Source organism: Camelus dromedarius, chromosome 27 (assembly GCF_036321535.1).
Source record: "Camelus dromedarius isolate mCamDro1 chromosome 27, mCamDro1.pat, whole genome shotgun sequence".
In the NCBI taxonomy this organism is placed as follows: domain Eukaryota; kingdom Metazoa; phylum Chordata; class Mammalia; order Artiodactyla; family Camelidae; genus Camelus; species Camelus dromedarius.
In genome coordinates this window covers 24,281,463-24,307,326 of record NC_087462.1, presented here as the reverse complement: position 1 = coordinate 24,307,326, position 25,864 = coordinate 24,281,463, and the positions used below count along the sequence as shown (strand labels likewise).

Genomic DNA, 25,864 nt, shown 5'->3' with positions numbered 1-25,864 from the left:
CGCGTGGACTACATTTCCCAGAGGGGCTAGCGACGGTCCCTGCCCCGCCCCCCCGGACCTGCGTGGGGCGCCGGGCGTTTGCCGCGGGTGTGAGGGGCGTCCCGGCTTCAGGTCCGCCCAGGCTTCACCCCTGGAGAAGCCCGTCTCGAAGCTGCTGTCCGGCCCCGGGCGGTTCCCGAGCCTCCCGCCTGCGGCCCCTGGAAGCCCCGGAGCCCGGGCGAGGTGAGCGGCGGAGCGGCGGCGGGATGCGGGAGGGAGGAGCGGGCCTCGGGAGGACGCAGCGCGGGGCGCAGGCCCGAGGGGCGCGAGCCGGGCCTTTGTGGGCGCCGGCGGGCCGAGGACCCGGCCCCCGGGCTCCGTCCCCAGGCCCCGCCAGCGCTCCCGCGGCCGCGCCCCTGCCCCTGACGCGGCGGGTCGGGCACTTGGCCCGCACCGGCCCGGCCCCTCCTGCTTCCTCCCGACCCGCTCCCAGCGCGCTCCCGGCCTGGTCCCGGCCGGCCTTGAATTTGCCCCCTGACGGCAGCGGACGTGAGAAAATGATTTCCTCCCTTTAGCATCGCCACTGCCCTCCTGGGTGACAGGCGTAATGGCCTGTTTTGCACGGAAAGTGAGTTGCCGGCTTCCCCCGGTGGCAGAGCCAGGACGGGAACCCAGGGCTTTGGTTTATGTGACAGCAGCCCCCTCCTCGCCATAGGAGAGCTGGTCTTCTTGTCTTTACTCTTTCCAAAGCAGCTTTCTCTAGAATTTTGGAATTGTGTCCTTGATAGGAGTCGGAGGAGGCGGGTGGAAAGGCTTGAGGTAGAGAAAAGTTGTCACATTTATGCAGTGAGGTTGGAGCAGGTGCAGGCTGGAATCCCGGTGCCACCCTCACTGGCTATGTGGACGGGAACAAGATGCCTCCTCTTTGCCCTCAGTTTCCTGATCTGTAAAATGGGGCTGCTGACAACGGTAGCTGTTCGGTGGGACTGAACGATGTAGGTGCTGCCTGGCACCCGGTGAGGCTCGGGGAGTTGCTGCTGCTATTACTGATGGAATCTTACGTTTTTCCCTCAGAGCCGGGGAGAGAGCTGGGTCCTGAGCCAGGATGGTCCAGCCTTTCTCTCTGGACTTGCTGGCTTTTGGCTCTTTCTACCTTCTTTCTCTCTCTGCAGGCACGTGAATCATTCTCAGGTAGGGTAAGGCTTTCAGAGCTGCTGATTCTGAGGGGTGGGAAGCGAAAGAGGCTTCCTCCTCTCTCCCTTTTTCTTCTCCCAGATCTGGCCTCTGGAGACTCCACCCATCCTTGAGAAAGAGGACATGGCTACTGAACAAAGGGAAGCAAGGTCTCAGGTGAGTTCATTGTCATCTCAGGTCTTAGGGACAGATACGGATTTTGGGGGTTTTTTATCCTCAGACTGAAGCTCACTCCCATTCAGTTTCCACCAGGATTTGGAGTCCAAGTCCTTTCCCCTCTGAAGACTTGGTCCACCCTGTTGGATGCTGGGTTCTGTAAGGAATGCTTTTCTCCCCCTCCCTAGTCTATGCCTGTTGTTTCTGGTTTCTTTTCCTAGTAGGCAGTCTTTTATTCTTTAATCTCAATTCACTGTATGATTATCGATTTGACAAGGAAGATGCCACAGGTCTTATATCACTTGGGGACAGAACCAACAAACATAAACATTTGGCAGAGCTCCTTTCTAACCTGCCTCCTTGGCTCATTCATGCCCCGTTTCCTTCCCTTGGCCAGAGTGCTTTTCTTTTTCTTTCAGTGCTTGAGAATCCTCATGATTCCTTCCCCAGACTTTTCCCAGTCCATAGTTGTTTCATTTTTTTTCTCCCTCTTAACTGTGTGGATCGTGTGCCTAGCTTCTACCAGTCTCTTGAAAACTGTTCCTAACTTGCCATTTCATCCTTATGAGAATAAGTGTCGGACCCCATCCGAGGGAGTCAGTGTGCAAACAAAGGATAGCCATGTTGGAGAGGACACAGACAGAGAGGCCTCTTGACTCCAAGGGCAGAGAGAAGACTCCTCAGGAAGCAGCAGGGAGGGTTTTGTGCAATATTGGTAGTGGAGAGGCATTGTATACAGTGGTTACTAAGTGGGGCTTTTGAGCCACTTTTGGGCCGAGTCTGTGCCCATCTCCTCTGCTGCTGTTAATGGGTCTTAGGCAAATAACTCCACCTCTCTGTGCCTCAGTTTCTTCACCTATAAAATGAGAACAACAACCGTGCCTACCTCATAGGGTAGGTGAGAGGGTCCCATGAGTCAGTTCACGGAAGGTGTTTAGATCAGGGCCGGGCACGTAGTCGGCGTTCAGTATGTGGTGGCTGTGAGCTGAGCTGTGTTATTCTAGTCCATGATGCTATTACTGTTAGTGGACAGAAATTACTCTGCAGTGTTTCTCAGACCCTGGAAGCACTGTGCTCCCTTTACTCATCTTCATCTGAGAATGATGGTTGACGTTGCTGGGGAATGTCCCGGGGGCTCCACCTTTGTTCTCACTCTCATAACAGCACAGCAGTTATTACCCCCATTTTGCACATGAGGAAACTGAGGCTCAATAAAGTCAAGTGACCTGAAATCAAACCCACACATGTCTGACCTCTGAGTTCATGCTAGTTACTGTCCAGCCGCTCCTCTGGTGCATCTTTCAAAACACAGGGCGGGCCCAGCCCCTGTGTTACCAGAGCTCTTCTGCAGTGTGGTGTTGTGTATCTTTTGGACCCACGAAAAGTGGTGGTGGTTGGTCTTCTGAGGCTGTGGCTAGGACCTGCCTTTGCATATTTGGGCTGCTTTTTTTCTAAATCTTTCCCATTCCGTTCCAACAGAGCCAAGGTGCTCTCTTGCCCAGAGTCTTCTCTGTCCCTGTATGTGAGTCACGTATGACATTCTCCCTAAAGTCACCTGCTGCCTATATGTCAGTTTTGGGTGGATTTGTGTGTAAAACTCAAGGACAGGACGTTTAAGATCAGAGAGGGAATACACCCACCGAGTGCTGGGTTAAAAGAAACCGGTATTTATCGTCCTGCCTCTGCCATTAATAAAGTATGTGACCTCGTTCTTGACTGCCCTGGACCTTCCTCACCTCTCAAATGAAGATTGAACTAGGAGATGGTGTACGGTCTTGTCCAGTGACCCGTTTTTCTTTCATTATGCAAGTTATTTCATGCATTTTTCTTGTCTGCCAGTTGGATCGTAAATTCTTTCGAGGGCAAAGGTAATTTCTTGTATTCCTCTGTATGCCAGTAAATTATCATACATGTATTATGTGTTAATATTAAAATTCTCAGAGAATAAAAAATACATATATAAAGAAGAAAGTAAAATCACTCTCACCCCAACATCTCGAGATAATCATGGTCACAGCTTTGTATGTGGCCCTCAGAATAATTTCCTATGCACCTTTATTTAGTTATTATTTATTTATGTACGAATGTATGTATGTATTTATTTTACCATCTTAACCTTTTTATTGTGATGAAATAAACATAAGATTAAGTTTACCACTCTGTTTTTGATTGTATGATTCATGGGCATTAAATACATTCACACTGTTATGCCACCATCACTGCTGTTTATCTCCACTGTATGGATTATCTCATTTATTTCTTAACCCTGTGAGGTAGGCATTGAGGGGCAGTTTTGCAGAGTGTTTAAGAATGGAGCCTTGGATGCTCCTTGGATTGGAATTTCCCCTCTGGCCCTGGCCAGCTGTGATTCTGTGGTCTGTGATATGAAATATATATTTGGTCTTCGACTCTGCACCTCACGTATAACTTCGAACACCCTTGTGGTTTCCGAAGTGATTAGTAATATTTGTTTTTTATTCCTGAAATTGCTTTAGAACTATAAAAGCAAAATGGCTTGTGCGTGTTTTGTTATTCCTAACAAGCCCTTTCCTCCACACCACAGTTTATATTAATGAGGTAGCCTTTGGACCCCACCAAGGGTGGGGGCTGATTGCCGGGGAACCAATCTTAATTAGAGGGTTGGAACTTTCAGCCCTGCCCCCCTGCCTGCTTAGGGGCTGAAAGTTGAATCAGTCGCCAGTGGCCAGTGATTTAATCAATCATGCCTGTGCACTGAGGCATGAAAACCCACAAGGGTTGAAAGTTCTTCTGCGTTGGTGCACATGTGGAGAATCAGGGAAAATGGCACATCCAGAGAGGGCACGGAAGCTCTGCACCCCTTCCCATGTACCCTGCCCTGGGTACCTTTCATCTGCCTGTTCCTGAGTTTCATCCTTTTATAATAAACGTGTAATCTAGTAAGTAAGTATTTTCCTGAGTTCCGTGAGCCACTCTAGCAAATTAGACGTGAGGAGAGGGTTGTGGAAACCTCCAGTTTGTAGCCAGTCAGTTAGCAGCACAGGTAACAAACACCCTGGACTTGGGATTGGCATTGAAGGAGGGGCAAGTCTTTTAGGACTGAGTCCTTAACCTGTGGGATCTGACTCGATTTCCAGGCGTCAGAATTGAGTTTAATTGTAGGACACCTAGCTGGTGTCACACAATTACTTGGTTTGTGGAAAGCCCCATACATAGGGTGTCAGAAGTGGTGTTGAGGGTAGAGGAGGCACACAGGAGGAGTGAGGTTTTCCTTTGTACCAGCTGTGTGACTTGGATAAATTTCTCTTTGTTTTCTCTTGTGTAAAATGGAGACAATAACAGTACCTTCTTCATAGGATTGTTGCAAAGATAAAAGACTTACACAAAAAATTAATATAAAGCTCTAAGAATAGTACTTGACCCAAAAAAGCATTCAATACATGATAGCTCTTTTCATTTCCATCATTACCATCCTCAGGCTTCAGGGAAGATACAGATAATGCCTTAAGTTATTTAACCTAGCCTCCATCAGTGATTGTTTAGGTTGTTTCCACTTTTTTGCTATTACCAATGCCATGAAAAATGTCCTTGTGTGTGCGTTTTTGTGCTGTTCATTATCAAACAAATTTTGTAATTGGAGAGTTGAAGAATAGGCACATTTTAAAACTTTTAATGTGTGTTATCAAATTGCCATCAGGAAGATTATTGTAGTTAACACTCCCACTAGTGGCCTTAATACCTCCATACATCTCTTGTACTGGTTAACACAAGACCGGTTCATACTTCATGCGACTCAGGGTATGTTTGTCACTTGTCAGTTATTCATTAAACAAATGACCCAGAACCTTCAGAACCTAGAATAATATAGAAGCATTTCATGGGGGCCGTCTGCTCCCCACCGCCGCCTTTTTCAGCCTGAGTGCTGGGTGGCCCTGCTGAGCTGGGGCGGCTTGTCTCTGCAGATGTCAGTGACGTTCGAGGACGTGGCTGTGCTCTTTACGCGGGACGAGTGGAGGAAGCTGGGTCCTTCTCAGAGGAGCTTGTACCAGGACGTGATGCTGGAGAACTACAGTAACCTGCTCTCGCTGGGTAAGGGGGTTTCCCCTGGAAGTCCAGAATTTGGAAACTGGCGTAACTCAGCACCTGCTTCCCTGGATAAAAGCCGTGGGTCATCAAAAGCTTAGCTGAGTTTTGCCTTAGCACTTACAAGTCGGATTCCATAAATAAATATGAAAACCTTTTCACCCCGATAGACATGGAATTGCCCCGTGGTCGGGAAAATCTACAGAGCTGCACGTTAGACGTTTCCTCATAGTTCAGAAAACATTTCGCACTGTGACTGTTCTGTGATGTGTTGTTCACTCATCTCTACAGAGAGCGTGCCTCCACCCTCTTCTCTGACCGACCGCTTGCGTTTCCCAGTTCTCTTTCCCAGGAAGCAGCAAACTCTTTCTGTAAAGGGCCAGGGAGTAAATAATTTAGGCTTTGTGAGCCACATATGGTCTCTGTGACATACTCCATTCCTTTCTTTCCTTTTTTTTCAACCATTCTTTCCTCAAGGGCCATATATAAACAGAGAGTGGCCTACATTTGGCCTATGACCCGTAGTTCGCTGACTGCTACCATTTTTCAGATGGAATCAGGTAGTGTTTTCTCATTTTAAACGAACTACCTGGTACATAATCCTTTCCATACGTACCTGTTACAAACATCAATTTCGTCTGTACGTCTAACATTTCCTCTTCTGTGGAAAGCTAATGGTTTCAAGGCTGCGTGCTTATCCTGTTTGCCCAACACACAACTACTTAGTACATGGCTATGTCCTACAGGCGCCTCGCCTTTCCCTAACACACCCCCTCAGTCGTGGGGACACAGCTTGAACACCCCACAGAAGCTCCTTGTATTGTCCTCTGAGTTTCCCCCTCAGATCTCTGATACCTCTTTGTGTCAAAACCAAGTTTGTTGTTGTTGTTTTTATTTTTTTATTTTTTGTTTTCTCTTTTTTGTCTACGAGCAGGGCTCCCGTTTTCCAAACCCAAAGTGATCTCCCTGTTGCAGCAGGGAGAGGACCCCTGGAAGGTGGAGAGAGACAGTCCTGGAGGCGCCTCTCTAGGTGAGTGGGTGGGGACGTCTGCGGGGGGACGTCTGCGGGTGGCCGTCTGGGGGTGAGTGGGGGTGCGGCTTGGGGATGCTGCTCGGGAAAGTTTCTCCAGGTTCGCGGTCCCCAGGAAGCGCTGAAGAAGGGAGGCTAAGCTTCCTCTTCTGCTCTGGTAATCACTGCACAGGCGAATCTCTCAGGATCTTTTTTCTTCTCTTTCCTGTTGTTTCAGAGGAGGGCTCCGTTTTCATGTATTCATTCAGCAAACAGTGTATTTGAGGGCTCGCAAAGAATCCATTCTGACTCCAGCCCAGCTTCTGTGGGAAAAGAGATGAGGAAGGAAATGAGATTAGACAGGCAGGTGCTTTGGGACATTTCTGAGATGTGAACCCTCTACCGACAAGAGGGAGCAAGTCAAGGATTTTGAATAGGAGAACCCTGTATCCTTGATGTTTTAGAAAAACTGGTCTGAGTCGAAACACTTTAACTGTCCTTCAGTAAAGGCAGAGCTAGAAGCTGAGGTGGGCCCCTGCGCTGGCCCACAGCCCCGCAGTCAGAGAGCAAGAGCGGTGACGTGGGCCGAGCTCCAGGGCACGTGAAGGACTAAAGCAAGTCACGGAGCGTCAGTAAGACGTGTCGCTGTTGATGTGTGAAGAAACTTACCTGGGTGTCTGTACGTGTAGTGTGGCCAGTGCCCAGAGAAGGTCGGGGGCACCTCTGAGCTGGTAACTGGTTACATTTGGAGCGGGGCTGAAAATGGGTGCGATGAAAGGGGACTTCATTTACAGGTAATGTTTGTAACTTTTCGGAGAGTATGTTCCTGAAGTCCTTATTATGTGATTTGAGTTTAACAAGAATGGTCACTTGGGAAATGTTGTTGGGCTTAGAACCGAAGTGAGGAGGAACTAGGGGTGGGACCCTCGTGGAGATCGCTGCGGTACTAGGGCCTGGAGGAAGGCACGTGCAGGGGGTCAGGAGGGAAGAGAAGGGCCCCTTTGTTAAGGGTGCAGGGTGAGTTTGGTGTGGGATGGGTTTCATTTGAGATGTGAGTGAAATACGGGTAGCGGTCGCCGGTGGACAGTTGTAGGAGGTAAATGGGGTTGGAACTCAACAGGGAGGTCAGGGAGCCGGCGGGCAAAGGTGGCGCTTGGAGCCTTGAGCTGAGCAAGTGAGGACAGAGTCCCAGGAGACCTCCCCGTTTATGAGGTGGGTTAAGAAAGAGGAATCTGTGGCTGAGCCTGAGAAGAAGTCACCAGGGGAGAGAAACGGCAGAGGTGGCTGTTGTGGAAGTTGGGAGCTGAGAGCTGTGGAATCGAGGAGGCCTAGGTTCTGGGGAACCCAGGTTGCAACCCTCGCCCCCTGCTTTCCAGTCCCGTAGTAGACGGTGAGTGAGTTCCGTGCTGGGCACTGGCGGTGCAGCCTTGGGCAGAAGGACACAGGTCCTGCCCTGGCGGAGCTCAGTCGAGGGGCAGACAGGTGTTCATGCGCTCGGCGCACCCAGGGGTGTGGAGTGACGGGGTCTGGTGGGGACCCCGCGGGAGAGCTGCAGGTGCGGTGAGAACGTGGAAGAGGAGGACCGGTGTCAGCAAAGGCTTCCGAACCCAGCAAGGACCACTTCTCAGGATGTGGAGAAGCGTTCAGACTCAGGAAAGGGCGTGTGTGAGTCCAGAGAGAGGCAGGCGGCAGGTGGAGACGGAGCAAGGAGGGAGGGACAAGGACCAGATCGCGCTGAGCCTGGAGCCCTGTCACAAGACCTGGTCTGCCTGGGAGCCGGGCACGGCCTCTGAGAGTTGAGGTAGCCTGGCCACAGGCCCAGGCTTATCTTCCGCATGGATCAGCCTGCAGCCCACGTGGAGCCAGTTGGCAGACGTGGGAGGTCTTGTCTGAGGCTGTGGTTGGGTCCAGACGGGTCAGTGTTGGCCCCTCCCCATGCAGGCCCAGCAGAGGCGCTGTGGGACAGGCTGTGTCGATCCCTAAGCCCCCACACTTTAGGGGAGAGCTTCCTTCCCACTCGAGTTTAGATTTTTTGAGGTGGGAACCACACTTGTCTATCTTGTAACTGTCATTTGGGAGAATGTACTAAATTTGGGAACTACTAGAAACTGTCAAAAGTAAACAGAGAACACAGGCAGCGGGGAACCAGAGGAGGGTTAGGACGGGCGTCAGTGCCACCGGCAGGTGTGGGCTGAGTCTGGCACGAATGATCAGAGGGAGGGAAGGAGGGACTGTTCCCGTCCCCTTTGCCTTGGGAGCACGGACGGCCTGGAGTGCGTTTCTCCGCTCGGGGGACCTCGACCAGGGACCGTGGTACGGTGAACGGGGACACACGTTGGATGCGGAGTCCCCCTTCCTGAGTGAAGTGTTGGTTGGATTAAACAGAATGGAAAGAATGACTGGAGCCCAGATCTGTCCAGAGAGACCCTGAGGCCACCTCGTGGTGTGTCGAGTCCTCCTCAGGGTTGAGAAGATGTCCCTGAAGGGAGAACTCTGAGTGGTGTGTGGAGGAAGGGAGGGCGTCAGAGCTGAGCAGTGTGTGCGTTTCTCTCTGTGGGAGGAACCACCTCCCTTTGCTCAGAGGTGACGTCAGATGAGATGTCCTGGGGGAGCTGGTGTGTGGCTGTGTCCCTCCTGCACCCCTGGCGAGTCTCCCATCTGCCTGGACTAAAGTGCCCTCAGAACAGCCTCCCTTCCAAGGGGAGCTCGCTTCCCTGTGAGCTCAGGTGAACGTCCTCGATGCCATTGGAAGTACCTCAGTCATTAACTCCGACCAGAACCAAAAACAGACCCTCTGAACAGCCAGTGACGGAAAAGCTTATGCTCCCAGGGTAGGACCCCTGGAACCTCTGTTGCCTCCAAGTGTGCTTTTAAAGTATTACTTTCACTTCAAAACTATTCACAAATAGGAAAAACAGAACCACAACAAAGAAAAACTGCATAATCCCTGGGTCTATGTTGAGAGATGGGAGGAAAGGGTGTGAGTCTCCTCTGAGTCGTTTGCTTAAGAAATGAGCCTAAAATCTAACCACTTCTCTGGCGTAGTTATAATCAGAATACTGTGATTAAACCGACTTGAACGTCTCATGGATTTGGTTTACAACTGACGTAAAAATGTTCTTGAAATCAAAATATAAAAATCCAGGATGATTCTAGGTAAACAATTACCTCCAATGAAAAAATGTTTTTCTTCCCTTGTCTTTCTTCCATTGTTATCTTAACGTAAGAATTCAGGGTGGACTGACCCTGGCAGGGTGGTCAGCTGAGGGGTCACCCGAGGACTGTCTTCTGCTGAGATTTGCTGGGGCTGCATCTGCACAGAGGGCAGGGGTCTTTTTCTGATTTGCAGAGAGGTGCTGTCAGGGTTATGAGGCAGCCTAGTGAAACAGCATGCCGCGGTTTTAGAGTGAATTTCTTGCGAGATGGAAGTGGAGCTCACGTACCCCGTAGTCCTGTTTAATATGTGTGAGTTAGTCTTGTTCTTGTCCCTTGCCCTCCCCTCCTGCCACCAACATCTCCTCTCCTTGTAGCCGCCAGAATGGTCTATTTAAAAGGTAAATCAGGTCCTGTCGCTCCCATGCTCAAGCCTCTGGTGGCTTCCATCACATAGAGCACAATCCAGACCGCCAGCCTGGCCTTTAGAGGCCTGCGTGGTCTGGCCCGACCACCTCTCCACCTTCACCTCCTTCCCCTCTGCCCTTCATTCCAGAATCCCCCTGGCCGCCAGGGTGTAGTCAGGCAGGCGCAGCAGGGCCCCCCTCAGGGCACCTGCACTTGCTTTGTCCTCTCTGGGACCATTCTTCTTCCTGAGCCACGAGCCCACATGACCCACTTCCTTGTGTTGCACACATTTCTGCTCAGGTGGCATTTGGTCAATTAGACACAACTCATCTGAACCTGGCCCTCCATTCTCCACATTCTTTATCCCCTCACCATGCTTTATTTTCCCTTAGAGTACTTATCACTGAAAAATAGACCATTTTTATTTACTATCTGCTCTTCCTCTGGGTCGTAAGCTTCCTCATGCTGGGCTGTCTGTTTTGTTTGTTCCCGTCTCCCCGATACCTAAAACAGTGCCTGGTCAGAGTCGGCTGCGGTTAAGGAGTGCATGCGTGTCTTGGCTAAGTTCGTGGTGCTGGAGACAGAAAGGGAACCAGTGTCAGAGAGATTTCTGAGACAAAAGCAGCAGGACTTGGAGATGGACTAGATGTAGAAGATAAAGGAGGTGGAGTTGTGCAGGGGGCTTGCTGGGTGTGTGGCTTGTTTGGAATGAACAATGATGTCAGTCACTGAGCTAGTGGTCCTAAGACATCTTATTTAGGGGGGAGGTGGTATAAATATGATTTTGGACGAATTAAATTGTCTTTCGTTGACCCAGTTATCCATGTGGAGGCATCAGGTAGCCTGTGTGATTTGGAGTTCCAGCCCTCATAATATACACTGGGCATTAAATGTGAATTTGGGGAACCTTGGTCGTTATAGGGTAATTGAACCAATGGAAACATTATAGGGTTGAGTGTGAATCGCCCTGAGGAATGGGTTCAGAGAACAGTAAGTGCAGGAAAGAGCCTAGGACTCGGCCTTGAGGAACTCTGGCATCTCTGGCATCTGGTGAGGAAGAGAGAAGTGAACCCCTAGGGAGGAGAAGGGTGAGGTGTACTAGACGCGGGAACTCGGGAGTCTGGCGTCACTGAAGTCAAGGCTCACAGAGGGTGCTGTCAGTGGAGGTGGGGAAAGTGGATGGATTTGAGACGTATTCAGATGGTGGCGTGAACGAGTCTTGGTGATCGGTTAGCTGAGGGAGAGGTGTGAAGGACGCCTCACAAAGCTTTGGTTCAGAACTGGTGCCATTTACAGAGACAGAAGGATTATGCGGGTTGGAGGAAGGGAATAACCCGTGAATTCAGGGTCAGGCATGTTGCCTCTGGGGTGTCTCTGAGACATCTGAGTTGCTGTTTTCAGTAGGCTGCTTTGTAATTAAGTGTGGAGAATACAGAAGTCTTGCTGAGAGTGTATGTTTGTAATTGAAGCTGGTCTGTGGAAAGAGCGCAGAGTGGAAAGAATTGGGGGTCTAGGACTAAACCCTAAGGAGCGCCAAGGATGAAAGCCAGGTAGAAGGAGGTGGGTGCACAAAGGAGACTCAGCCCACAGAGGAGACAGAGGCCGCGGGAAGTGAGAAGAGCGTGATGGTGAGTTCAGGGTCCCTGCAGCTTAGGAAGGGAGCGTCTCCTCGGGTCGTGAGTGGTCACGATCAGATGCTGCCGGGAGGCGAGTTAGGTGAGAACTGAAGAGCGTCTCGTCTTAGCCACGCGGAGGTCATGGCTGCCTTGGGGAGGGTGGTGGTGAGGGTGGGAGCCAGAGTGGAGCGCACGGGAGGCGAGTGGACAGGAGGGCATGAACACACGGGGCTACGACAGGAGGAGAGACGAGGTGGCGCGGCGGCCGCAGAGGCTGGGGTGCCCGTCTGTGCACGTGTGAATGATGCTCTGTGTATATTCTTCTCTGCGCTCTTCCACTCCAGTCATAGTGTACAGTGCGCATAGCTCTGCCCCTTTCTCGCTTGATGTGTGTTGAAACTTCCCGTGTCGGTACCTAGAGACCATCCTCACTCTAAAGAGGGAGTGTTCTGGGGCCTCCCACGGCCTCTCTTCTTAGCTGGGGGAAGGGGCGATTTTGGTTGTATGTGGCTCTGGGTAATGTTAGCCCAGCGGGCCCAGTTTGGGCTAGAATTTTATAGATGATATTATTGCTAATTAGAAATATGGATGTTGGTTTAAAACTATATGCCTTTGTCATGTACCCGTATAATGTCCTGATGTGTTACAGGTGGAGTCAGCCCAGCTGTCCCTCAGAGGGGTCTGGCTGACTAACCTGAGGGACATTCACACAGTGGAGTGCTTCGTAACTGTAAAGGGGAACGAGGAGGACCTCTGTAAATCCTGCTGTGGGGCGACGTGTGAATGAGTGGGAGAAAGTGTAGGACGGAACAGTGAGAGCAGTGCTTTTATGTAAGAAAGGGGACGAGATAAAGAGAAAAGTGTGTATTTGCTTATGTATATTTTTTAAATAGAAAAGTTAAAAGGAAGGTTAAAAGTACATCAATAAAAATGGTTACCTGTAAGGTGAAGAAAGAGAAAAGATCTAGAGGACAAGGGTAGAATGTATAATTTTTTAAGCTATCTTGTTTTTATGATGTTGACTTTGGAACCATAAAAATGTCTTATAAAATTATAAAACAAGATTAAATAAAAATGAAAAATTTTCCCATAAATATTGAAAGCAAAATGAAACAAATGATCCTAATTGTGTTTCAGTTGGTGGTTTGGTCATGTAGAGAGTTATGTCAAATGCCTGTAAATCACAGCAGTTTGAATAACGACCCTAAGTGGTTTATGTCTATGAAGTTATGATTTATAATAAATATGTATCTGGTGCAGAGCTCTTTTAGGAATTCTAAGTGATGAGACACCTTTGTAGGTGTCTTTGTTAAACTATTGGGGTGACTTCAGACCTTACCTTAGGATGGGGGCTGGTTTTCAGGAGAACCAATCATGTGATTAGAGGGTTGAAATTTTCAATCCCACCGCTTGACCTCCTACCCTGGGGAGGAGTCAGGGGCTGGAGTTTGAATTAGTTGCCAGTGGCCAATGACTTGATTAATCATGCCTGTGTAATGAAGCCTCCATAAAATGCAAAAGGATGGGTTCAGAAAGCTTTTGAGTTGGTGAACATGTGGAGATCTGGGGGGAGTGGTACACTTGGAGCAAGCATGGAAGTTCCACGCCTTTTCCCCACACGTCGTTGCCCTGTGCATGTTTCCTATCTGGCTGTTCCCAAGTTATATCCTCTTATAATTAACTGGTGATCTAGTAAGCAAAATGCTTGTCTGAGTTCCATGAGCCACTCTAGCAAATGAATCAAACCCAAGGTGGGGGTCGTGGGGACCTCTGATTTATAGCTAGCTGGTCAGAAGTACAGGTATAACCTGGGCTTGTGACTGGTGTCTGAAGGAGGCAGGGGGCAGTCTTGTAGAACTGAGCCCTTAACCTGTGGGATCTGATGCTGTCTCCACGTAGGTGTCAGAGTTGACGTGAACTGTGCGACACCCAGTTCATGTCCGAGAATTACTTCTTGTTGATGGACCCCCCCCCAACATGGGAATTTGTGCAGGATGTTTAATATTGTATAGGCAAAAATAACTTCAAACAAAAATGTTGATTTTGGTGGCTATAATAAAAGTATGCGGTTATGTTTGCAATTAGAGTTCTTATCTTTGAGAAATGTGTTCTGAAATATTTTTGGTGAATGGTATGATACGGGGTTTACTTTAGCATACTCTGTGGAAGAGATGTGAGGGAGTTGCGTTAGTTTTCTCAGCCTGCTCCAGCAAAGGACCACCAACTGTGTGGCTTTAGACAGCAGAAATTTATTGTCTCATAGTTGTCGAGGTATCATGGGGCCATGCTCCCTCTGAAACTCCAGGTCAGATCCTTCCATGCCTCTTCCTCACTTCTGGTGGTGACCGGAAAGTCCATGTCAGTTAGGGATCTCAATCCAGTGAGGTACATAGGAGCCCTTTAAATGGTTACCTCTAGCCCAGGAGAAGATGCCAAACTGGCAAAATTTAATACGCAATGAATTGTGTTCTTATCCAACTTTAGTGTTTATTGAATTCTGTTCTTTACCACATTATCATGTTAGCCCCTTTTTTACCTTTTTATATATTATACCTGTTTTATTGTTGATCTTTGGCTCTTTTCTACCCTGCTTGCATAGCCTCTCTTGCTTGATGCATGAACAAGGCTTCTCTCCTATCTTGCAGCTTTTGGCTTCCCGCCTGCCTGTGGCACCTCTGTAGATAAGTTCAGTAACACCTTCATGTTTGAACTGGCTCTTAACCCTCCCGTTACTTGTGTAGTGTACTGTCCTGGAAGGCAACTTCTCCTACAGGTGTTTGAGTAGTGTGTGTGTGTGTGTGTGTGTGTGTGTGTGAAATTAATATGTATAAGTAATTCAGAGTATTTGACATTGTGCAAATTAGGACTATATCAATAATTAAAGACGATTAACAAAACAGACATTCTGTGTATAATTCAGATGCCATTAGGATGTATAGGTTAATAGAGCATGCTAATCTGCTTGCAAAGAACACTTAGGGTGCAAAAGGAAAGTGAAATATATTTAGATATAGATAAATATAATTAAATATGTAGTACAATGGTGTAGTGTATAGATATGTATATGTATGTATGTATTTATATATATATATATATATATATATATAATTTTTTAACACTGGTAAGTGCCTATAATAAGGGGAATGGACCCTGGAAACTCACAGTCAAGAAAGTAGTTAACTGTTGAACTGCATCTGAAGGATACAAAGAATTTGGCATGAGGGAAAAGGGACGAAGACTTTCCAGATTAGGGATGATTACACAAAGAAATGTTATGAAGATAATACAGGATTCTATCATGGACTCTGATCTCAGACTGATTTTTCCAATACATTGCTCCTCGTTTAATCCTTTCTCTCTATTCTTCGTTAGCCAATTCTCCTGGTCGCTCTTAAACTCACGCTCTTTAAGTGGGTTTGTTTAATCTTTTCTTCGCCCTAATACTTCAGCTTCTGTTGCTGATTTCTCTTACTGCTTAAATCTCCTGACTTTTTCTTCTTACTGTTTTTCGGTCCAATACTAAGACCTTATTTAAATACCATCAATATTTATTCACTCTGTACCTTTAGTCTCAGTAGCCAAATGTTCTATCACATGAAACATCTTCAGTTTTTTCTTTCCCCTCAGGATGGAAGAGCAGTTATAAAACCACAAAGTCAACTCAGACGCAAGATTCTTCATTTCAGGAGCTGATAATGAAAAGATCCAAAAGGAATGGACCCTGGGACTGCAAATCAGAAAAGCCCTGCATGTATGAGAATGGATTAGAGAAGAAGCAGGAGAAAAAAGAAGGTGTTCAGGAAGTTTTAGTCACTCACAGAAAAATCCTCACTCTAGAAAGAAAACATAAAAATACTGAATTTAGCCAAAACGTCAGCCCAAAGTCAGTCCTTGTTAGACAGCAGTTGGTTCCCAGAGAACAAATACCACCAAAATGTGAGATACAAGGAAACAGCTTCAAACAGAATTCAAAGGTACTTAATCAACAAAAAATCAACACAGCAGAAAAACGCTATAAATGTAGTATGTGTGAGAAAACCTTTATTAATACTTCATCCCTTCGTAAACATGAGAAAAACCATAGTGGAGAGAAATTATTTAAATGTAAAGACTGTTCAAAAGCGTTTAACCAAAGTTCAGCTCTTATTCAACATCAAATAACTCATACTGGAGAGAAACCCTATATATGTAAGGAATGTGGGAAAGCCTTCACTCTCAGTACATCCCTTTATAAGCACTTAAGAACACATACTGTGGAGAAATCCTATAGATGTAAAGAATGTGGTAAATCCTTCAGCCGAAGGTCAGGCCTTTTTATACATCAAAAAATCCATGCTGGAGAAAACCCCTATAAATACAACCCAGGCAGGAAGGCGTCCAGTTGTGGTACATCCCTTCCTGGATGTCAGAGAATTCATTCCAGGAAGAAGTCCTATTTATGTAATGAATGTGGCAATACCTTTAAGTCCAGCTCATCCCTTCGTTACCATCAGAGAATTCACACTGGAGAGAAACCTTTTAAATGCAGTGAATGTGGGCGAGCCTTCAGCCAGAGTGCATCTCTCATTCAGCATGAAAGAATTCACACTGGAGAGAAGCCCTATAGATGTAATGAATGTGGAAAAGGCTTCACTTCCATTTCACGGCTTAATAGACACCGAATAATTCATACTGGTGAGAAGTTTTATAATTGTAATGAATGCGGTAAAGCCTTAAGTTCCCACTCGACGCTTATTATTCATGAACGAATTCATACTGGAGAGAAACCATGCAAATGTAAAGTGTGTGGGAAAGCCTTCAGACAGAGTTCAGCTCTCATTCAGCATCAGAGGATGCACACTGGAGAAAGACCCTACAAGTGTAACGAGTGTGGGAAGACGTTCCGGTGTAACTCATCCCTCAGTAATCATCAGAGAATTCACACAGGAGAGAAGCCGTATCGATGTGAGGAGTGTGGGATATCTTTTGGCCAGAGTTCAGCTCTTATTCAACACCGGAGGATTCATACAGGAGAGAAACCCTTCAAATGTAATACATGCGGGAAAACTTTCAGACAGAGCTCGTCACGTATTGCCCATCAGAGGATTCACACTGGAGAGAAACCTTATGAGTGTAATACCTGTGGGAAACTCTTTAATCACAGATCATCTCTCACTAATCACTATAAAATCCATATGGAAGAGAACCCCTAGAAAGTAGATCTGCATGCGTGAAAGCCTGAAACCAAAGCTCATCAGGACACATGAGAGTGATGTAATAAATGTGATAGAGATGAGAACCCTTTCTATGATTTAGTCCTCATAAGATATTAAATTCCAAGGATAGACCTTGACTAATGACTGTTCTGCTGAGGAAAGTGGAAGGTGTTCATGCCTGTCAGATGCTTTTTATAATAACCTGAAATGAAGAATTGACAACGTGGAGACACTGACTTTGGGCACTTATACAATTGTTTCTACCGCAGTGTACGCTCCGTATCACGTGATTGTCATAAACATCTGGGTGAGGAGGGGAGGTGTGCACTGGATTTCTCATTTTAAAAAAACTATAAACAATGCTTTTTAAATAACATTTTTAATAGCACATAAAAGGTATGGTCAAAGAAATTATACATTTTTAGAGAAAAGGACCAAATAAAAGATAAAGATGAACTGTGAACTACCTCTCACTTTCCAGGCTTTGTCCTTTTCCTGACCTGTTATCAAACTTCGTGCATGGATTTCATTTAAAAATAGAAATAAAAGTCTTTTCTCTTCTTTTTTGTTCTTCTACTAATTGCTGCGAATTGGAAAATTTTCCCCAATTCTTAATTCTGTTTTCAGAATTTTTTTTTTTTTTTTTTGCTCTGAACTCACTCGCTATGAAAGTATACATGCTATATACTGTGAACTATCATCTTAGGTACATTAAGTGGAGAAAAACAGGGTCTGTGACATTTTAACTTGGAACTTGTTCCAGCTTCACTTCCCCCAACTCAATCACCTGCTGCAGTATTGATGGGACTGGCAGCTTCACTGGCTGTAGTTAACGTTGGGGCAAGCAAGAGGCCAGCCAAAAGTGAAAAATGAAGATCTAGGGAATAAGACAGCCCAATGAGGATTTGAAAAAGTTGACGTTTCCTGCTGATCTGAAAGGCTGTGCACACCGGCAGGGCTACATTCATACACAAGAAACAGCAGAAAGTCCCCCAGGCTATTGTTCATGTCTGACTGACCTTTTAGACCCTTTGCAAGCAGGAAGTAAAAGTCCAGGCAGATTTGTTGACTCCCTGAATTTTGAGTGCATTCCCTAACCCACACACAGATCACCTTTGCTCTGGATAGAAACCTAACCAACTCAAAGCATTTGATCATTGACCGACTACTGAGCTATGCTGGCCCAGGGTGATCCCTAGGAAGCCGGAAATGACAACAACCCCAGGAGATGGTATCAGAATCCAGAGTAGCTACAATTTTCAACAACAAAATACAAGACGTACAAATAAACTGGAAGCTGTGACTATACATGGGGAAAAAAAGCAGTCCGTAGAAACTGTCCCTAAGGAATCCCAGATGTTGGGTGCAATTGATAAAGACATCAACTAGCTACTAGACATATGTTTAAAGAACTAATTAGAACCACACTTTAAGAATTAAATGAAAGTATGACCAAAAAATACCGCCCCCAACACAACCAAACAAATTCTGGAGTTGAGAAGTAAAATAACTAAAATGAAAGTTTTCTAGAGGGGCCCAGCAGTGCGTTTGAGCCTGATTCAGCTGACTTTGGTATAGCTAAATGTAGATTATTCAGTTCAAAGGACAGAAAGTTAAGAAATGGGGGGGAGGGGGATGGAACAGAGTCTCAGAGACTTGCAGGGTACTACTCAGCATATCAACCTATGTGTAATGAAAGTCCCAGAGGAGAAGCAAGAGAAAAAAGGGCAGGAAAAATATTTGAAGAAATGATGGTTGAAACTTCTCAATCTGATGAAAAACATTAATCTACACATCCAAGAAGTCAATGAATTTCAAATAGGATAAAATCAAAGTTATTACACCTAGACACATCACAGTCAAACTGCCAAAAGACAGAATCTTGAAACCATGTGGAGTATCGTCTGATGTGCTTGTGGGCCATTTGTGTATCTTCCTTGGAAAAAATGTCTGTTCAGATCCTTTGCCCATCTTCAACTGGATTGTCTTTTTATTATTGAGTTGTAAGTGTTATATATTATATATTTATATATTCTTATATAACATATGTATATACATATAAGTATATATTCTATGTATAAGCCCCTTATCAGATATATGATCTACTAATATTTTCTCCCACTCTGAGAATGCCTTATAAAAAAAATACTATAAACTGCTTTATTTTTCCAAGATTCATAATATCTTTGCAAAGCATGTGGCTGCAAATCCCCTACTGATAGAACACTCTGGGTCAAAATGTTGATAACAAGAGTAACGCCTAAAACAAAGTATTCATAAGACGTTACAGCACTGGGCCTGGTAAATGCCTGCCGTGGGCACTGCACAAAAGGAATGTCTTCAAAGCCTCTTTGTGGGGCCTTGCAGCACCCCTGAGTTCCCTTGGGCCCCTGGAGTGGAAAGGGTCCTGTAAATATTTTTGCATCCACATAACGCCCACCTAATTTCTGTCTGGTTTTCTTCACCTTGTCCTCCACCCTAGCTGTCTCATCACGTTCTATTCTCATTTCCTCATTGCTCAAATGCATACTGTGTCTGGCCTCTGTGTGTACCCTGAGACGCTAAGCCAGCCCCTTGTTGGTTTTTCTTTTGGCCTTCCTGGGTACATTGTCCCCAGCCGGGCGCTTCCCTGCAGCCCTGGGTTCCCTGGCTGGCTTTCCTTGTTTCGGCTTCCCCTCCCTCTCTGGTTGTCCTTCTTTTGGCTTTGCCTCACCCTCTAGCTTTTCCTTATCTTTTAGTACGTCCTCATCTTCTGTCTTTCCCTTGGGATCCATCCTTCCCTTGTTTTCTCACTTGTCCTTGTCTTCCACACGAGCTACTCCTGGCTTTCCTGCATCCAGTGGCTGTTCTTTGTTTTCCATCTTAACTTTGGTTCTCAAGCATTCCTTCATTTTCACTGTAGAGTTTTTCCATGTTGCGCTGTCACCTCCTTTTCCTGTCTTGAGGGGATGCTGGACAGGCTCCTCTTTTCCTAACCCAGCAGAGTACTGGGAACAACAGCCTCGCAGACCTGTGGGACCTGGGCCAAGCCTGCACCTCTTCGCCGGTCTCCTGCCACCCGGGGAAGCTGGGGGAGCTGGTTCTGCATGAGCGGATGATGCTAGTGGACAGGGCTGGGACCCACTGCAGGGCTGGCTGGCGGGTGGGCAAGGGGCGAGATTGACTTTTCACTTTCTCAGTAGTGTTCTTTGAAGCACAAATGCTTTTAATTTTGATCAAATTCAATTTATTTTCTTTTATTGCTTGTGCTTCTGATGTCATATCTAAGAATATATTGCCAAATCCCAGATCATGAAGATATATACCCTTTATGTTTTAAGAGTCTTACAGATGTAGCTTCAGCATTTATGTCTTTGACCCATTTTGTGTTAAGCTTGTATAGGGTAATGAGGTTGGGGTCCAATTTCATTGTTTCACATTTGGCAACCTAGTTGCTCCAGCATCACTTACTGAAAAAAATTACTCTCTTCCTTTTGAAGTCTTGATGTTCTTGTCAAACATCAGTTGAGTATGGACTCGTGGGTTTCAGAATTTTCAATGCTACTTCTGATGAACAGGGGATATTTTTCCGTTTATTTAGAACTTTGTTAATTTCCTTCAATGATGTTTTGTAGTTTTCAGTATATAAGTCTTCCACTTCTTTTGTCAAATTTATACCTAAGTATTTTATCCCTTTTGATGTTATCATAAATTGAATTTTCTTATTTTTGTTTTTAGATTATTCATTTAAAGTGTGCAGAAATACAATTTGTTTTTATATATTTATCTTGTAGCCTATGACCTTGCTAGACCCATTCATTAGTTTTAATAATGTTTTAGAGGATTCCTTGGAATTTTCTCTGTATAGTTTTATGTCATCTGTGAATGGAGGTAGTTGTACTTCTTTTTCAATACAGATAACTTTTATATCATTTTCCCTGCCTAAGCTGCCCTGACTAGAACATTCAGTACACTGTTAAAGAGCAATGATGAGCACCGACATCCTCGTCTTGTTCCTGATCTTAGGGGAAAAGGATCTGGTCATTCACCGTTAAGTATGATGTTAACCATGGGTTTTCATTGATGCTCTTTTTCAAGCAGAGGATATTTCCTTCTAATTATAGTTTGTTGAGTTTTTTATTTTAGTGAATTTTGTTAAATGCCTGTGTCTACTAAAATGACCGTGTGGTTTGTGTTTTCTGAATTCTATTGATACGATGCATACTCTTTTCTTCTCTTAAATAATTTAAAAGATACTGCATAAAACAGTAATTGTAAAATTTACCGCTGGGCTCATAATGTGTAAAGATGTAATTTGTATGACAATAGCACAAAGGAGGGAGTAGGAAGAGAACTATATTTGAGCAGTTTCTGTAGAATATTGAAGTTAAGTTCGTATTAACCTGAAATTGTTTAAGTTAAAACAAGTATTGTATTTCCCAGAGCAACCACTAAAAATGATTCCAAATATATAGGTTTTTCAATCAACAAAGGAAGTAAAATGGTACACTTGAAAACATCTATTTACCAAAAAAGAAGGCAGTAAAAGAGGACAAAGTTACAAAAAAGATAGGCGCTATATATAAAACAAATAGCAAAATGGCAGACGTAAATCCAACTATATCAATATGTAAATGGATTAATAAACACTCCAATAAAAAGACAACAATTGTCAGACTGGATTTCAAAAAAAACAGAATCTAACTGTCTACAGAGATGCACTACAAGAGACACAGTAAATTCAAAGACACAAATAGGTTGAAATTAAAAAGATAGCAAAAAGAAATCTTTAATGGAAAAAATATGAAAACAAATATATGTATGTATGTGCAAGACTAGGACATTGTGCTATGCACCAGAAGTTAGCACATTGTAATTGACTGTACTTCAATTAAAGAAAGAAAGAAAGAAAAGAAAAAAAAAAAGAAAGGATGGCAAAAAGGTACAGAATAGCAGTAACTAAAAGAGCTATAATGGCCATACTATAACAAAGAAAACAGACATTAAGCATAGTATAGACGAAGAGGAACATATAAAAATATTAAAAGGGATAATTTATCAGAAAAAGAAAACAATTACAAAGATAATACACGTAACAACAGAACCCTAAAATACACGAGGTGAAAACTGAGCTGAAGGGAGACTTCAGCATTCCACTCTGAATAACTGATGAAACTAGGCATCAATCAGCAAGGGTACAGAAGACTTGAACAGCACTGTCAATCTCTTTGACTTCATTGGCATTTATAGAAGATTCTACCCAACAACAGAATATACATGTTCTTCATGTGTATATGGAACATTATCTATGATAGACCATAATCTATCAGTTCTCTATCTAATTATATATCTAATTTATGCGAGGCCATTAAACTAGCCTCAGTAAATTTAAAAGGATTGAATCATACAAAGTATATTCTCTGACCACAAAGGAAATGTTAGGAATTAACAGAAAAAGAAAATTTAGAAAATCTATAAGCATTTTCAAATTAAAAATACTTTTCTAAATAACCCATTAGAATACTCTGCAAGATACTTTACTTCCTGTAATTACATAAAATAGGAACTTGGTATTTATACATTAAAGTAAATGGTAACCCTCAGAAAATTCAGAGACAAATATATATTACATGTTTTCATATGTTTATGTAGGGTTCTACAATCTGCATAAGGAATGTAGGATTTAGGTAAATATATTTTCCCTTCAGTGGTTCTATTGGATGGTTGATAGTTGAAACTACTGGTAGTGGGTGTTGAGAAATTAATTTGCTAACGTGGCTCTGAAGCCCTTTCATTGGAGGTAGTGGAAATTGACAAGGAGATTGGGAAGATCAGCCTGTCCTGTTCCCTACAGAACCTCTGAATTAAATCACTCCTGGCACCCCTCCAGTCTCCACCTCATATGCACACTGCAGAGTTCACTGCATACCAGGAAATGCTTCTGGCACTGTTGGATGGGACTGGATCCTGCTCAAAAATGTGCTGTGTGAATCGCCTCATAGTCAGTGTCAGGATGTACTGGAGAAACCCGAGATGTTATCCATCTTAGGTTACATGGGACCCTTTATGACTTGCTGTTGAACAGTGAAGAAGGCACCTTGGGACCTCTGATGACCTTGATGTGCTGGACATAAACTGACCCACTGTTTCATCATAAGGAGACTTCGATGATATATCACCTTTTAAAGTTTTTTTTTTAAGACAAAACTCCTTCGGTCTTGCTGAATGATGGGCTCAGCCTGTTTCCCCTAATGACTACATGAAGTAAGTTGCTATGTACTTTGCTGTATGAGTTGAAGCAGTCAGTAGAATGGGTTAAAACACAAGATCTTTGGAGCAAGACCTGAGATTGAATCTTGGTCTGGTACTTGATAACTGTGGCATCAAGCAATTAACCAATGATCACTTTACAGGGTTGATTAGATTATTAAATGAGATCATGTATATGAAGAGGTTAGCACATATCGAGTATTTAATTGATAGCTAATAACACACAAAAATCTAATTGAATACAGATTGGTAATTATCAGTGATAGTAACTTAAAACAGAGGTTTAATTCTGTAAAGATTTGTACCTTTGTAAAGTACCCTCTGCATAGATGATAAGCTTTTGTTTAATTTAACTTACACAACATTTAGATTTTTACTCGAGAACTCTGCTTTCGGAGATGACTGTTTTCTATGTCTGAAATTAAACGTGTAGAAAAGCATAGCTAGAATATATGATAAGAATATTCCTCTGGTTGCTCTTCAAGGGTAAGATTTTCTTTATACTTAGTTTAGCCTAAGGTTTTCTTAGACGTACTTGTTTTTGTGTGAAGATGAAGATACCAGATTGGACAGTTTTTCTGTTGTTGGTAGTAGATTCTCAGAAATTCACACAGACTTTTTCATTAAGTCCTCTGACCCAAAGTGTTCATTTTCCAGGTAACTGACTTAATGGAAAGGGTTGAGGTGCCATGTAAGATTATTAAGCCAACTGGCCCAGGGATTCTGGGAGTAAATTTCTATCTTTGATTTAATCCAACTGAAACAAACTGAGCAAAAGGGCCAAAAGCAGCTTACCCAAACAGCCTACAAATGTGTACTGGGCTCTAGGCTTTGAGATACCAAAGGTAACGTAAGTCAGGTCCTTCCAGCCAAAGCACGTAGCACAGAGAGCACCCTAAAAGTAATAGAGAAACTCTAGTCATAGGACATTCTCAACCTCCTTCTGATCGCCACACACTTTCAAATATTACACGTTTTGTGGGCACACTTAAAATACTCAAAATGACACTAAAACAAGGGAGCAGTGACTACAAAACAGACCCCTCCACTACTGGGTAATGTTCTTTGCTGGTGTCTATAAACCCCTCTGTAGGTGGCCTTTTCACTTGGCTGTCTTTTAACTTTATGTTGCTGTTTGAGCAGAACTGTGCACTGTCCTGACCACATTCTCTTACATCCTCGTAAGACAAAATACCTTCATACTCCAGAAAAAAAAAGCGAGGGTGGATGGAGGATTTTCTTGGTGCCAGGTTAATTTAAAGCTGAGCCCAACTTTACTTTGCAGGATGGCCCAGTTCACTCAGTGATAGATGTCCCTGAAACAGCACGTATAATCAATTGTAGAACCAATACATTTCACTCTACGGGCACAATTGGTCAGGATATCTTACCAGCTCCAGGCACACCAGCGTGCCTTGGCCAACTGATTGAAGGCCTCATCTCTAACTGGAGTAGTCATGAGCAGAGAGATGGGTGGGAACTGGTGTAATGAGAGACAGCACCTTAGAGATGGACTTCAAAGGATGGGTAATTTGAAATTGTAGATGCAGAAATGGTGGCTATTCCAGGTGAGGAGAATAATATTGTCTCTTTCATCCTACAGCATAAAGAGTTTTCACTTCCAATTTTCCAATTATCTTTTCAACTTCACTTCTTTAAGTGGGTGCAATCTCTGTGACAATTCAAACCATCCAGTGTAGGTGGCACAAGTTTCTACAATGTCAGATCATGAAATCACAGTGCCCTCCTTTCACCTAACAAGGTACAAGAGTTCAGGCCTCCCATGTGCTGGTGGGTTTATGCTCACAACAGCCCAAGCCTGCCCTCCCAGATTGGATTTCCGACTTTCTCTTTCATACACTGAATCTTTGTCAGAACACAAAACCGCCTTGACGCTTTTCAGCATCGACCCTCCCTGACTCCTTCCCAGCTTTCAGCACTGTCAGCCTTTCCCTCATTTAAGCCCTTCTCTCCCTTGCTCTGATACCAGAATCTTGGTTCTCCTCTCCTTTCTGACCATTCCTTCTCAGGCCCTTTTCCTCTGTGTCTTAAAAGTGTTCCCCAGGGCTGATTTTGGCCTTCTTTCTTCTCACTGTACATGCTCACAACCGGGAACAGTTTGGGGATTCTCAGAACTGCAAAATACTTTATTTGAGGTAAGCAAGCTCCTTAACGGGGCTCACTGAGTCTCAGACATTACTGTGCCTTGGTTATATAAAACTGATCTGCAGGGACAAATATTGCAGAAAACTTCGTTAGGGAAACTTCCAGCTACCAAATCTGCCCAGGAGGCAGGGACCACAACAGGAAAAACCCTGTAAGGAGTCTCAAATGAAACTTCCTTTTTTTGTTGTTGTGATTAGGAGTACTGGCCTTAAAAAGATAAGCAAGCCTGGGCTTGTTTCCTGAGACATTCTCTTTATCCGAATCCACTTTCAGACAGGAAGCCCCAAGCGGGCTGGACTACACTGTCTCGTTCACTGAACCGCCCCTCGAGCCAGCCCGGGCTGGGCAGAGTGGGTTTGGGGGCTGGTCATCTCTTGTGTGGTGGCTGTGTCCGGAGTTAGGTCCTCGGGTATGGCGGGAGAACAGGAAACACGAGAGGGAGGGCACGGCTGGCTCGGCCGAAAGGTGCTGCACTCAGAATAACCCCTCGCGGAGGAGCAGACAAGCCTCACAGCCTTAGGGCAGAGCACCGGCGTTTGCCTCCGGTTTCACCCGGCTTCTGCAGCGGACGCCTGGGTCACAGCAGATCCCAGGGAGGGGCCCGCTGGGGCCGCGCAGCCGCGTTGTGGAGGGCCGGGCCCGCCCCCGACGTCACACGGAGCCCCGCCCCCCAGGGA

General features: G+C 45.1%; 1 protein-coding gene and 1 pseudogene across 4 annotated transcripts; one reads left to right on the top strand and one right to left on the bottom strand.

Annotated features, from left to right (window-relative positions):
- ZNF354A (zinc finger protein 354A) lies at positions 1 to 17,333 on the top strand. Of its 4 annotated transcripts, none has more exons than XM_031437947.2 (5): positions 1 to 222; positions 1,255 to 1,329; positions 5,271 to 5,397; positions 6,326 to 6,421; positions 15,205 to 17,333. In XM_031437947.2, exons 2-5 carry the CDS (start codon positions 1,297 to 1,299, stop codon positions 16,767 to 16,769), a joined length of 1,821 nt encoding a protein of 606 aa, XP_031293807.1. In that variant the 5' UTR covers positions 1 to 222; positions 1,255 to 1,296; the 3' UTR covers positions 16,770 to 17,333. The 4 variants fall into 4 exon arrangements, with proteins under 4 accessions (XP_031293807.1, XP_031293809.1, XP_064336230.1 ...); XM_064480160.1 differs by lacking the exon at positions 1 to 222 and adding an exon at positions 388 to 1,170; XM_031437949.2 differs by lacking the exon at positions 1,255 to 1,329.
- Positions 17,334 to 18,576: 1,243 nt separating this feature from the next.
- Positions 18,577 to 19,700, bottom strand: LOC135319436 (transcription elongation factor A protein-like 4; annotated as a pseudogene).
- Positions 19,701 to 25,864: the final 6,164 nt, after the last annotated feature.